The sequence below is a fragment of the Sander vitreus genome, chromosome 15 (genome assembly GCF_031162955.1).
Source record: "Sander vitreus isolate 19-12246 chromosome 15, sanVit1, whole genome shotgun sequence".
Taxonomy (NCBI): Eukaryota; Metazoa; Chordata; class Actinopteri; order Perciformes; family Percidae; genus Sander; species Sander vitreus.
Window position 1 is genome coordinate 21,839,554 of NC_135869.1, and position 12,823 is coordinate 21,852,376.

At 38.8% G+C, this 12,823-nt stretch overlaps 2 pseudogenes and 2 gene segments (V, D, J or C); all 4 read right to left on the bottom strand.

Moving 5' to 3' along the window:
• Positions 1-2,359: 2,359 nt before the first annotated feature.
• Positions 2,360-2,885, bottom strand: LOC144529740 (immunoglobulin heavy variable 4-38-2-like). The segment is given in 2 exon segments: positions 2,360-2,681; positions 2,779-2,885. Coding segments are annotated over 2 exon segments (345 nt in total).
• A 1,673-nt stretch (positions 2,886-4,558) lies between these two features.
• LOC144529738 (Ig heavy chain V region 5A-like) lies at positions 4,559-5,088 on the bottom strand. The segment is given in 2 exon segments: positions 4,559-4,884; positions 4,982-5,088. Coding segments are annotated over 2 exon segments (351 nt in total).
• A 3,239-nt stretch (positions 5,089-8,327) lies between these two features.
• LOC144530062 (Ig heavy chain V region PJ14 pseudogene) lies at positions 8,328-8,870 on the bottom strand (annotated as a pseudogene).
• An 803-nt stretch (positions 8,871-9,673) lies between these two features.
• Positions 9,674-10,205, bottom strand: LOC144529739 (immunoglobulin heavy variable 3-23-like; annotated as a pseudogene). Its single transcript, XR_013503046.1, has 2 exons — positions 10,099-10,205; positions 9,674-10,001 (listed from the first exon to the last, which is right to left on the bottom strand). The product of XR_013503046.1 is annotated as an immunoglobulin heavy variable 3-23-like (transcript).
• Positions 10,206-12,823: the final 2,618 nt, after the last annotated feature.

Below are 12,823 nucleotides of genomic sequence, written 5' to 3' on the forward strand. Positions count from 1 at the left end.
GATCTCACTCCAAACTCCTGTAAGGAAAGAAATTGTGATAATCATCCATCACAGAGGTTAAATATTAGACTAGAGTGTCTTCAGTGTGTTAAAGTAGAAATTACTCTTACCATGAAAAGTAACTATAAAGAATAAACTCCATGAAATCATATTCTCCATTCTGTAGTAAACACTGTAATCCAGTGTTTTCTGATCTGAATATTTCTAAGTTTTCTAAAGTGTCCCAGTTGTTCTGTCATAAATGTTCTAAGAGCTGTTGATGGTGTGATTATAAGGAAGGAAGAGTTTGCATGGACCTCCCTCTTCAGGTTTAAAAAGGGAACATGGAAAGCAGAAGCACTTTATCATCAGTAGTTTTCTACAAGAGCAGGGAAACTAAAAAATACCAAATACCTGTCAACGACGAGATGTATTTTTCTGACAGCATATTGAACTGAGAAATATTTCTAATATGATTTACTGTTTAAAGGAGAATTCTGGTCGATTTCAACACATAGCTCTGTTACGTCCTGATGTCTAGGGGTAACCCGAACGCAACATAACGGGTGCCCCCCCCCCACTCTTCCCACTCCCAAGCAAGGCCTGAACAAAGTATTACAAAGTGGCAGTTTATGTTTTATTTAGAGATGAGGGCCCAACACAACAAACAAAACAACTCTAGAGACAACCTAAAACGTTCCTTAACAAAAACAAAAAGCTCTGCTCTGCACTAATCAGCTCTGCTGGACCAATCCGGTGTGTGCACCTGTTCTCCATTACCTGTGTACACTCAGAGGAGATCAACTGATAGTGCAGGGTGAGAGACAAATTACAAAATATGACCCCAGGGTCATAACAAGCTCTGATGTTTCTAAATTTGGAGTGCTCTCAGTAGCGAGAAAAATGAAAACAATCAGTGTTGCCTACGCTGCGTTAGAGGCAAGACGAGTGCTTCGGGACCGTCTACAAAGTACAACACCGAAAAGAGATACAAAAATATGTATTAATTTAATGATTAAATAAGGTAGTGTCTCCAAACTTACCTCAATTACAACTTGTATCCTGCTAGTTGTACTACAGCACTTACTTTTATAAAAAATAAGCATATGCCTATTTTTTTGGTGTTGTACTTTGTAGACGGTCCCGAAGCACTCGTCTTGCTGTCTCAACACCGGAACTAAACAGAGCTGAATTAGCACACATTTTATGCTTTTCTTTCACCTCTACTGCAGTCAGATTCACTGTGTTCACTCGGAAGGAATCACTTCACATGGGTAGGCACTTGTAATGACATTTCGAACATGTTAAGAGGCTAAAATAATGTTTAAAACATGCCCGGTTTCAGCCTCCTGGGTGCTAACGCTAGCAGGAGGATAATACGGTGTAGGCAACACCGATTGTTTTCGTTTTTCTCGCTACAGAGAGCACTCCAAATTTACAAACAACAGAAATACGTGTTGAAATTGACCGTAATTCTCCTTTAAGTGGAAATCAAAATGTTTATTTTCTTGGATTCTAGGCTTGAAATTTTGACGAGCAGATGACATGATATTGTCATGAGTATTTGTGCAGGTCTGTTGGTGGTTTGCATCACTGTGTAGATTACACGTACATAGTAATACACAGCTGTGTCCTCAGGCTGCAGATTCAGTCCTTTTAGAGTCACTGTTAGAGCAGAAGTGTCTCTGCTGTAGCTGAACCTGTTCTTCAGAGCATTATTTTGGTAAAGACCACTTGTTCCCCACTGATGGGAAATCCAGTCCATTGGTTTTCCTTCACTCTGTCTGATCCAACCTGTTGCATAGCTGTCATCAGTCAAAGAATAACCAGAGACCTGACAGCTGATGATCAGAGACTGTCCAGGCTGCACAACCATTGAGTTTGCAGTCTTGAGTCACAGTCTGCATCATGTGAAGACTTTGACATTTTTACACTACCCCTGAAGTGATTAACTACATTTAAATAGTAAAAGACAAAAAAACAAGGGTTGTTAATTATTTTATACTGTTTGTGATAAAGTCTTCAAGAGTCATACCATTTTCAGTATGTGGATTCCATTAATATATATCCATATATACAAATATACATCCATTAAGTAAAAAAAAATGCCATTATTTAAATTCATTTCATGTGGGATGAAGATTCATTCTTATAAATATTGTGAGTCAGAAATAGAAGACACTTTTTGAAAATTGCCTTCAGTTATTTAATATTTTTGTACATATTATACTAAGCGAAGTACTTTTACTTTTTCATTGCTAAATGTCTGTTTCTCTCCTTGCTGTAACAGTGAGCTGGTGTTGAAACCATTAGTGGTCTGAGGGCTCCTCCTCTGGTGGCTTCATGTTACAAGTGTTCAGGCTCTGAGGGGTTTTTGTTCAGGTCTACTGATGGTTTGTGTTACTGTGGCTCTCTGGCACAGTAATACACAGCAGTGTCTTCAGGCTGCACATTCTGTCCATTTAGAGTCACTGTGTTGCTGGAAGTCTCTAAGTCGATACTGAACTTGTTCTTCAGGGAATCTTTGTAGAACGAATCTCCAGTATGTTTCATTCCAATCCACTCCAGTCCTTTCCCTGCAGGCTGTCTGATCCAAGCTGTGTACCTGCTGAGAGAATAAGAGACCTGACAGGTGATGGTCAGACGTTGACCTGGCTGCACAGTCACAGAGGCTGGCTGGGTCAACTGTTCACACTTCACACCTGTGGAGGAAAACATGTTGAGTATTGAATCAGTGTAATAACAGTGAACAGTGTGCTGTGATCATATTGTCAGTGTCTCTGCCTCAGTGAGACTCACAGGATCCAGCAGCCAGCAGCAGCAGCAGAGCTACAGAGAACATGGTTGCTATTGAAGGTGATCTGATGGGAGCTTCTCTTCTTCTGCTGCAACTGACAGCATGATATCAAGTCTTTATAGCAGACTGTGAGGAAGTTCACTTTGCATAGAGAAGGACACTGACAGGCTATAAAAGAAAGCTGGACTGTCCTGTCACAAGTAGTCAAAGACTGGACTTATGTTAAGAAAATGTATTCTGACACGTGAAAGAAATTTTATTTATTTTCACAGCAAAGTTATCACAAAGTTTTCAATCAATCAATCAATTTGTGTTTATTGATTCTTCATAAAACTTGAAATTCTGTTAAACTCAGATTAACAGAATATGTAATTTCTGCTTTAGGTACATATAGGGGAGCTGCAATAAAACCTTGAACAGTTTTATTGAGACTGCAGACTGAACGCAAAGTTTTGACTTGTTTTGACATGTTATATTTATTATTATAATAATATATTCATAATTTATTATTTGTTAATTTTTCAATTGCAGTTGCTTGTCCTTCTACATACAATATTTAGAGACAAGAGCACTTTTTTGTTTTGTAGTGTTCTATCATTTAACCAAGAAATATAAATAAAGGCCATTTGTATTGTACATGTTAAGTTGAACGCAATAATGAATGATTACATTACATTTATCCAAAGCGATCTCATGTAAATTTGTGTTTGAGTCACATGCTGGTTGCTGGGTATTTGTGCAGGTCTGTTGGTGGTTTGTATCACTGTGTAGCTTACACGCACACAGTAATACACAGCTGTGTCCTCAGGCTGTAGATTCACTCCTGTTATTGTCACCGAGCTAGTAGATGTGTGTGTGTGGTAAAGGAACTTGTTCTTCAGAGCATTATTTTGGTAAAGGCTACCTCCACCCCACCGATTGGAAATCCAGTCCATTGGTTTTACCTTCAATCTGTCTGATCCAACCTGTTGCATAGCTGTCATCAGTCAAAGAATAACCAGAGACCTGACAGCTGATGGCCAGAGACTGTCCAGGCTGCACAACCATTGAGTCTGTCTGGATGAGATCAATACTGTTCACACCTGTGGAAACACAAATCAACATTATCTCCATCATTCATCTGACTATTCAGTGTTTCTAATGTGTGTATTAGTGTGAATCCACTGAAAGCTCCTCACAGGATCCAGCAGCCAGCAGCAGCAGCAGAGCTACAGAGAACATGGTGATGTTGAAGCTGAACTGATGTGAGCTCTTCTGTCTCTCACTGACACACACACACTTCACTTCTTTATGAGGCAACACACAAGGAGGCTGATTTACATACTGATGATAGTAAATCAGTATAGTATAAGTATATGTAAATGAATTGAAATGAAGGTGAAATGTTCAGGTGTTGTTTTTCATCTCACATAAAGAGAAGTTGGAACCTGAATCTCTGACAAACATATGTTGGATTGTTCATAAAAAGTAAATCATGATATTATGGAAGAGAAACTGACTACTTTAGGATTCATTTATACTGTAGTTAAATTACTGAATTTATTCCACCACTTGAAAGGTTATATATACATTCAATGATGTATCACTGATTGCAATGTCAGAGTATTTCAATTGATTAATTGTACTGTGTTACATTTAATTACTGTAAGAACCATTTGGGTTGTGTCTGTTTCTCTCCTTGCTGTAACAGTGAGCTGGTGTTGAAACCATTAGTGGTCTGAGGGCTCCTCCTCTGGTGGCTTCATGTTACAAGTGTTCAGGCTCTGAGGGGTTTTTGTTCAGGTCTACTGATGGTTTGTGTTACTGTGGCTTTCTGGCACAGTAATACACAGCAGTGTCTTCAGGCTGCACATTCTGTCCATTTAGAGTCACTGTGTTGCTGGAAGAGTCCAAGCTGATACTGAACTTGTTCTTCAGTGAATCTTTGTAGTATGTTGTGTATCCAACATGTCCACTTCCAATCCACTCCAGTGCTTTCCCTGCAGGCTGTCTGATCCAAGCTGTGCGATAGCTGCCAACAGAATAAGAGACCTGACAGGTGATGGTCAGACGTTGACCTGGCTGCACAGTCACAGAGGCTGGCTGGGTCAACTGTTCACACTTCACACCTGTGGAGGAAAACATGTTGAGTATTGAATCAGTGTAATAGCAGTGAACAGTGTGCTGTGATCATACTGTCAGTGTCTCTGCCTCAGTGAGACTCACAGGATCCAGCAGCCAGCAGCAGCAGCAGAGCTACAGAGAACATGGTTGCTATTGAAGGGGATCTGATGGGAGCTTCTCTTCTTCTGCTGCAACTGACAGCATGATATCAAGTCTTTATAGCAGACTGTGAGGAAGTTTACGTTGCATAGAGAAGGACACTGACAGGCTATAAAAGAAGGATGGACTGTCCTGTAACACGTAGTTCATTAAAGGAAAGAAAATGTAATACAGACACATATTAGAAGTACATTGCATTGGCATTCTTTACTTAAGTGATTAAAGGTGAGCATTGATCTTTAATTGTTATTTGGCACCAAAAAAAAAAGTTTTAAATATGTATTTATTTATGTATATTTATCTTGGGCATTTATTGTTCAATGCACTAATGGGCTGTTCGTTATGTACATTTGTGTCGTCCACATATATATGTTGAGATATTCTGTTGTTTCCATAATCTAAGTAGTGTGAGCATGTGAAAACCCAATAAATTATACTTGGGAAACTTTGCGTCATTTTGATTGTTCAAATGTGTATGAATGACAACAAGTGTTACCCAGTTTTACACACTGTATTACACAGTGTGTGATTATTATTTCTCACCATATCTTAAATTGAATGTTCGTATTCTTTACAAACCTTATAACAGAGAAAATACATTCAGACATCAACAGTCTCAATAAAACTATTACTCAGTCAGTTATTAATCATTACATTGTTGGTAATCATTTGCTACTGTCATTGTGTGCCTCTTTGTTTTATACTCTTACTGCCATTATTACTTTAGGTCTCCTACTGCCTCATGTTGGTCTTTGTAAAAATACATTTTTGATGGTTTTTGTATAGCTTCCCTATTAACTTTAACCATTGTGTGTATCTGGCACAGTAATACACAGCAGTGTCTTCAGGCTGCACATTCTGTCCATTTAGAGTCACTGTGTTGCTGGAAGTCTCTAAGTCGATACTGAACTTGTTCTTCAGGGAATCTTTGTAGTATGAAGCTGAAGTATGTTTCATTCCAATCCACTCCAGTCCTTTCCCTGCAGGCTGTCTGATCCAAGCTGTGTAGTAGCTGCTGAGAGAATAAGAGACCTGACAGGTGATGGTCAGACGTTGACCTGGCTGCACAGTCACAGAGGCTGGCTGGGTCAACTGTTCACACTTCACACCTGTTGAAAATAGAAAATGTTTTGTAACAAATGATAGTTATACTGCAAAAGAAGAAACTGTTGACTTTAACAAATCCAGAGAGACTCACATCCAGCTGCCAACAGCAGCAGCAGAGCTACAGAGAACATGGTTTATGTTGAAACTGACGCGCTGAACTCCACTGACAGCCTGATGTGATGTTTTTATAGCTGAGAAACAAGGAAGGTCACTGAGTTTGCATAAAATCAAACATATGAAGCATCAATGTTGGTCTAACTGGAGTCAATAGAAGAGTTTGTTCAGTGTTATTATATCTGTAGAGTGAAAATATGTGTGTCATTTTTGTTTTCTTCATATCCAGATACCGATAACTTTAAACTGTCAATATTATTTCCACATATTTTCCAGACTTTCTTCAAACACTAAAGATCATTTAGTATAAAATAGTTATCTCCATACATGATACAAGTAAATTCACTCTAAACAATAACGTTAAATACTGTCATCACTGATCTCCACTTTCAGCTGTTTTCTCTTAGAAATAATTTTAATAAAACTACAGTATGTGAAGGAAAGAGTGACATATTTTTATATACCTATTGATTTTATTACAGAGCAATATGAATCATTTCAGAGTTTGAGTATCAGTCAGTTAAGATCAATGAGAGCAGCTGATCTGAGTTTCTCCTTTTAGTAACAGAGGAGAGAGAAACTAGACACTGACTGTCCTCTAGTGATTTTATGAAAGAAAGGCCAAACATTATTTTTTAACTCCCATATTATGACTCGCTTTATTTTCCACTTTATTTACAGAGAGTGTTGTGTCTTACTTTGTAGAAATGTAAAGTATTTGTAGAAGTTTAATTTCAGCAACCAGATTGTTGGGCTGTCTTTGGACCTTTTATCAATGAGTGAACATTTTTCTGTTTTTAATGTGTTTTCAGGAATGTGTATAATGCAGGGAGGATTATTACTTTATTTTAAAAACATTTCAAGTAAATCACAGCATATTAAACAACTTAACCTCAAAACAACCAAAGCTAATATAAAAAAGATAAATAAATACATAAACATTATGAAAAATACTTCAAATATTTCAAACTTGTGCACTACCAGCCTGAAAGAATGAGTACTGTAGGATTTTTGTACAGCTGCTCAACCAACTCCAGTCACTGTGGGTGTCGAGCACAATAATAAACAGCAGAATCTTCAGTCTTCAGACTGTTCATCTGCAGATACAGCTGCTCTCTGCTGTTGTCTCTGGAGACGGTAAACCGGCCTTGAACTGACTGAGAGTAGCGGATGCTGCCACTGCTACTGCTAATGTAAGCAATCCATTCCAGTCCTTTTCCAGCAGCCTGTCTGATCCAGGCCATGTGATAGCTGCCTAAATTAAACCCAGATGTTGTACAGGTCAATCTGTGGGATTCTCCAGGTCTTTTAACCGCTGGTTCAGATTCTGTCAGAGTCTGACCATCAACACCTGTCAAGATAAACAAGAAAACAATCACTTCATGTTGGATGGTAACTTTTTGAAGACAAATTCAAATCAAGATCAGTGAAAATCTTCACCTGCCCAGCAGAGAGTTAAAAGCAGCAGTCCTGTCCTATAGTCCATCATGTTAAACTGTGTGTCCACTGTTCTCTGTCCTCCTCTCTGCACTCAGATAAGTAGAGGTGAAGATATCTGAGTTTTGCATCGACTCCTCCTCACAGGGAGGAAACATCTGGACTGGAGATATTTAATGAAACTGAGTCAGAGTCAACCCTCCAAGTCAGCTGTTTTAATGTTTGTCTGAAATGTTATAATTTGTGTAAAATGTTTATCAATATTAACACCACAACCATATATGTATTGTAATATACACAAATGACATCTGACACATTAACATACAGAGTTTAATTACATGTATTAAATTATGATTTATCTTGTTATCAATGCTCTGTTTCTCATTAGTCACTATGAACATAATAGGAAGCAAATGAGAGCATTCACAATAACATAAATAAACTACAGTTTTAATCTGATCACTAACATTAAAAGCATTTCTGAAAATTGCTTTATTATCATCTCGCTTTGACATTATAACATGCATGGTTTGTACTTATGAACATGATTTTGTGTAATATTGTTTACATGTAGTTAGTTTGAATTCCATAAACATTAATTTCATCATCTCATTAAAGAGTGCTGTCTTTATTAATGTCCACATTTAGAACATGTGTGTGTGGTTGAGTCTTGCTGGTTGCTGGGTATTTGTGCAGGTTTGTTGGGGGTTTGTATCACTGTGTAGCTTACACGTACACAGTAATACACAGCTGTGTCCTCAGGCTGCACATTCTGTCCTTTTAGAGTCACTGTTAGAGCAGAAGTGTCTCTGCTGTAGCTGAACTTGTTCTTCAGAGCATCATTTTGACGAAGGCCACTTGTTCCCCACTGATGGGAAATCCAGTCCATTGGTTTTCCTTCACTCTGTCTGATCCAACCTGTTGCATAGCTGTCATCAGTCAAAGAATAACCAGAGACCTGACAGCTGATGGTCAGAGACTGTCCAGGCTGCACAACCATTGAGTCTGTCTGGATGAGATCAATACTGTTCACACCTGTGGAAACAGAAATCAACATTATCTCCATCAGTCATCTGACTATTCAGTGTTTCTAATGTGTGTATTAGTGTGAATCCACTGAAAGCTCCTCACAGGATCCAGCAGCCAGCAGCAGTATCAGAGCTACAGAGAACATGGTGATGTTGAAGCTGAACTGATGTGAGCTCTTCTGTCTCTCACTGACACACACACACTTCACTTCTTTATGAGGTAACACACAAGGATGCTGATTTACATACTGATGATAGTAAATCAGCTGACTAAAGTATATTTGAATAAATCAAAATGAAGATTAAATGTTCAGGTGTTCTCACATGAAGAGAAGTTGGAAACCTGAATCTCTGACAAACATCTGTTTGATTATTAATGAAAAGTAAATAATGATTTGATAGAAGAGAAACAATTCATTTATACTGTGGTTAAATCACTGAATGCAATCCAACACACACACACACACACACACACACACACACACACACACACACACACACACACACTTCATGTTTTTATGAGGCAACACACAAGGAGGCTGATTTACATACTGATGAAAGTAAATCAGCTGACTAAAGTGAATTTGAATAAATCAAAATGAAGAGAAGGTGAATCCTAAATCTCTGACAAACATCTGTTTGATTGTTAATGAAAAGTAAATAATGATATGATAGAAGAGAAATGATACATTTATACTATAGTTAAATCACTGAATGTATTCCATCACTTGAAATGTTATATGTACATTCAATGATGTTTCACTGATTGTTATGTCAAAGTATTTAAATTGATTGATTATACTGTTAATGTTACATTTAATTAAGAACATAAGACTGTTTCTCTCCTTGCTGTAACAGTGAGCTGGTGTTGAAACCATTAGTGGTCTGAGGGCTCCTCCTCTGGTGGCTTCATGTTACAAGTGTTCAGGCTCTGAGGGGTTTTTGTTCAGGTCTACTGATGGTTTGTGTTACTGTGGCTCTCTGGCACAGTAATACACAGCAGTGTCTTCAGGCTGCACATTCTGTCCATTTAGAGTCACTGTGTTGCTGGAAGAGTCAAAGTTAATACTGAACTTGTTCTTCAGGGAATCTTTGTAGTATGTGGTGCATCCAACACAGCCACGTCCAATCCACTCCAGTCCTTTCCCTGCAGGCTGTCTGATCCAAGCTGTAGCGATAGCTGCTAACAGAATAAGAGACCTGACAGGTGATGGTCAGACGTTGACCTGGCTGCACAGTCACAGAGGCTGGCTGGGTCAACTGTTCACACTTCACACCTGTGGAGGAAAACATGTTGAGTATTGAATCAGTGTAATAACAGTGAACAGTGTGCTGTGATCATACTGTCAGTGTCTCTGCCTCAGTGAGACTCACAGGATCCAGCAGCCAGCAGCAGCAGCAGAGCTACAGAGAACATGGTTGCTATTGAAGGTGATCTGATGGGAGCTTCTCTTCTTCTGCTGCAACTGACAGCATGATATCAAGTCTTTATAGCAGACTGTGAGGAAGTTCACTTTGCATAGAGAAGGACACTGACAGGCTATGAAAGAAGGATGGACTGTCCTGTCAAAAGTTGTCAATGCTTGGAATTGTGTTATGAACATGTATTTTGACACTGCAACTAAATAATATCCCTGAGTGGATCAATAAAGTATTCTGATTCTGATTCTGAAAGAAAATGTAATTATTATCACGGCAAAGTTAACACAAATTGAAATTTATTTTGTATTCATTCTTCACAAAACTTCTAAAACAAGTCAGACATGTAAAACAAACAGATTTACATTTACACTCAGATCAACAGAATATTTAATGTCTGCTTCAACTACATCTGGGGGAGCTGTAATAAACCATGTCGCTGATGTAAGCGATCCATTCCAGTCCTTTTCCAGCAGCCTGTCTGATCCAAGCATTAGCATAATCCCCACCAAACCCAGAATATGTGCAGGTCAGTCTGTGGGATTCTCCAGGTCTTTTAACCACTGGTTCAGACTCAGTCAGTGTTTGACCCTCAGTACCTACAGACATTTAAACAGCTCATTAGTTTATTGTAATGCAGCCATGTTGTCTTTGTACCAGGAAGTTTGTCAGAAAAACATCTATTGTTCTTACCTGCCCAGTTAAATGACAGGATGAGAAAAACAACCAAATAATCAGGTCTGATCATTGTTAAAGCCAGTTGTCTCTGTCCAGTCTACAGCGTGTATGTCAGTGATTTAGTGTCTGTCCTTCACTCTGCAACATGTAGAGATGGAAGAGGTCAGAGATTTGCATTGACTCCTCCTCCTCAAACAGAAACTCAACACATCTCTGGAAAAAATATGATTTATATCATTCTTTCATTATATGATTATACGTATGATTTTCTCAATATTGAATATACATTTGTTTATGCTCAAATTAAATGTGTTTATATACTTTTCTCAGCAGCATTTGATGGCCATCCATATTCTGGATATATCATGCATAAATGTCCATATATATTCTCAACACCTGCTGTTCAAAATCAAAAAAGGAACATCATTACTATTGTTTTTGTGGAAACAAATGTAACACTACAAAACAGGAAGTCACAAACAACGACATCAGCTGTTGCTTCCATTGTGGTCAGGAATTTGTGTGTGTGTTTAGAGACACTGTCATATTCTCCTTTGTGTCATCTGACGTCTTATCTTCTACTGCCACCTGTAGGTTCTTGGGGAAATAATTTAGTTTGAGGTTTTTGTCAAGCCTCTCTGCTTCCTTTAACCAGTGTGTTTCTCTGGCACAGTAATACACAGCAGAGTCCTCTGGCTTTAAGTTACGGACAGTCTCAGATACACCATGCTGTTGCTGTCATCTCTACTGATTTCTACACGGCCCCGCACACTGCTGGCATAAGTGTTACTGCTTGAATCAGAGAAGCCGCTCCCTATCCATTCCATTCCTTCTCCTGCAGGTTGTCTGATCCACATCATAACACAGCAGCTAAATGTGAAGCCAGATCCCCTGCAGGAGAGACTGAGAGTCTCCCCAGGCTTTTTTACTACTGAACTGGAAGGAATGGACTCCATACTCTGACCTGTACAACCTGATGAAATAAAAGGGAGAGAGGAAACACAGAATAAATGAATCATCTGGGAAGTTTTCTGGTGTCACTGACTGACCATCAGTCCATGTTGTCTGAGAAAAGATTACACAGCAAGAAGCAGGAGAACTCACAGGGCAGAGAGAGAGCAACCAGCAGAAGAGTGAGTGTGTTCATCATCCTGAGGCTGGAGATGTGACATCTGATGCTCCACACAAAGTGCAAGAGCAGTCAGCAGGACAGAAGTACACTGCACAGACTGAAGATTTGCATCAAGATACCATGGGGAGGGAGTTGCTTCTATTTTGTAGTGTTTTATCATATAACCAAAACAAAAAAAAGGATTATCTGTAAAGTTTATGTTAAATGAACTTACAAATTAATGCTGTAATGTAAAATGTGTTGTTGAGTAACATGGGTGCTGGGTATCTTTGCAGGTCTGCTGGTGGTTTGCATCTAAATAAATAAATACATCTCTGTAGAGTTATATTTTAATGAAAGAGCTTATATAATAATATCTTGAATTTAATTCCAATAATCTTTTTTCAAATGCACGCTCTGAGTCATGATAAACTGTCCCAACATGCTGACAAATAGAGTTTTTATTGATGACATATCTTTCATTATAAATTGTCAATCATTCAGTGGAACATGTGTTTTCACAGTCCTGACATGCTTCAGTGCTTCTCACACAGAGATCAGTGTTATTTCCGTTTTTTGTACAGCTTAGTAGTGTTGTGTGTCACTGTGGCTCTCGTGCACAATAATAAACTGCAGAGTCTTCTTGTTTCAGACTCTTAACCTCTAAGTGCACACGATTTTGGGAAGTGTCTTTGGTGATGGAAAACTGGCCTTGGACACTTTGGGCAAATATTGTGCCAGTTCCGCTATCAATGCGTCCGATCCATTCCAATCCTTTCCCTGGTTTCTGACGAATCCAGTGCAGCCAAGCTAGAGACAGTCCGTCCACCTTACAGGACAGAGTGACTGGTTGTCCTGCTCTGCTCACCACTGGCTCTGAGGAGGTGAGGG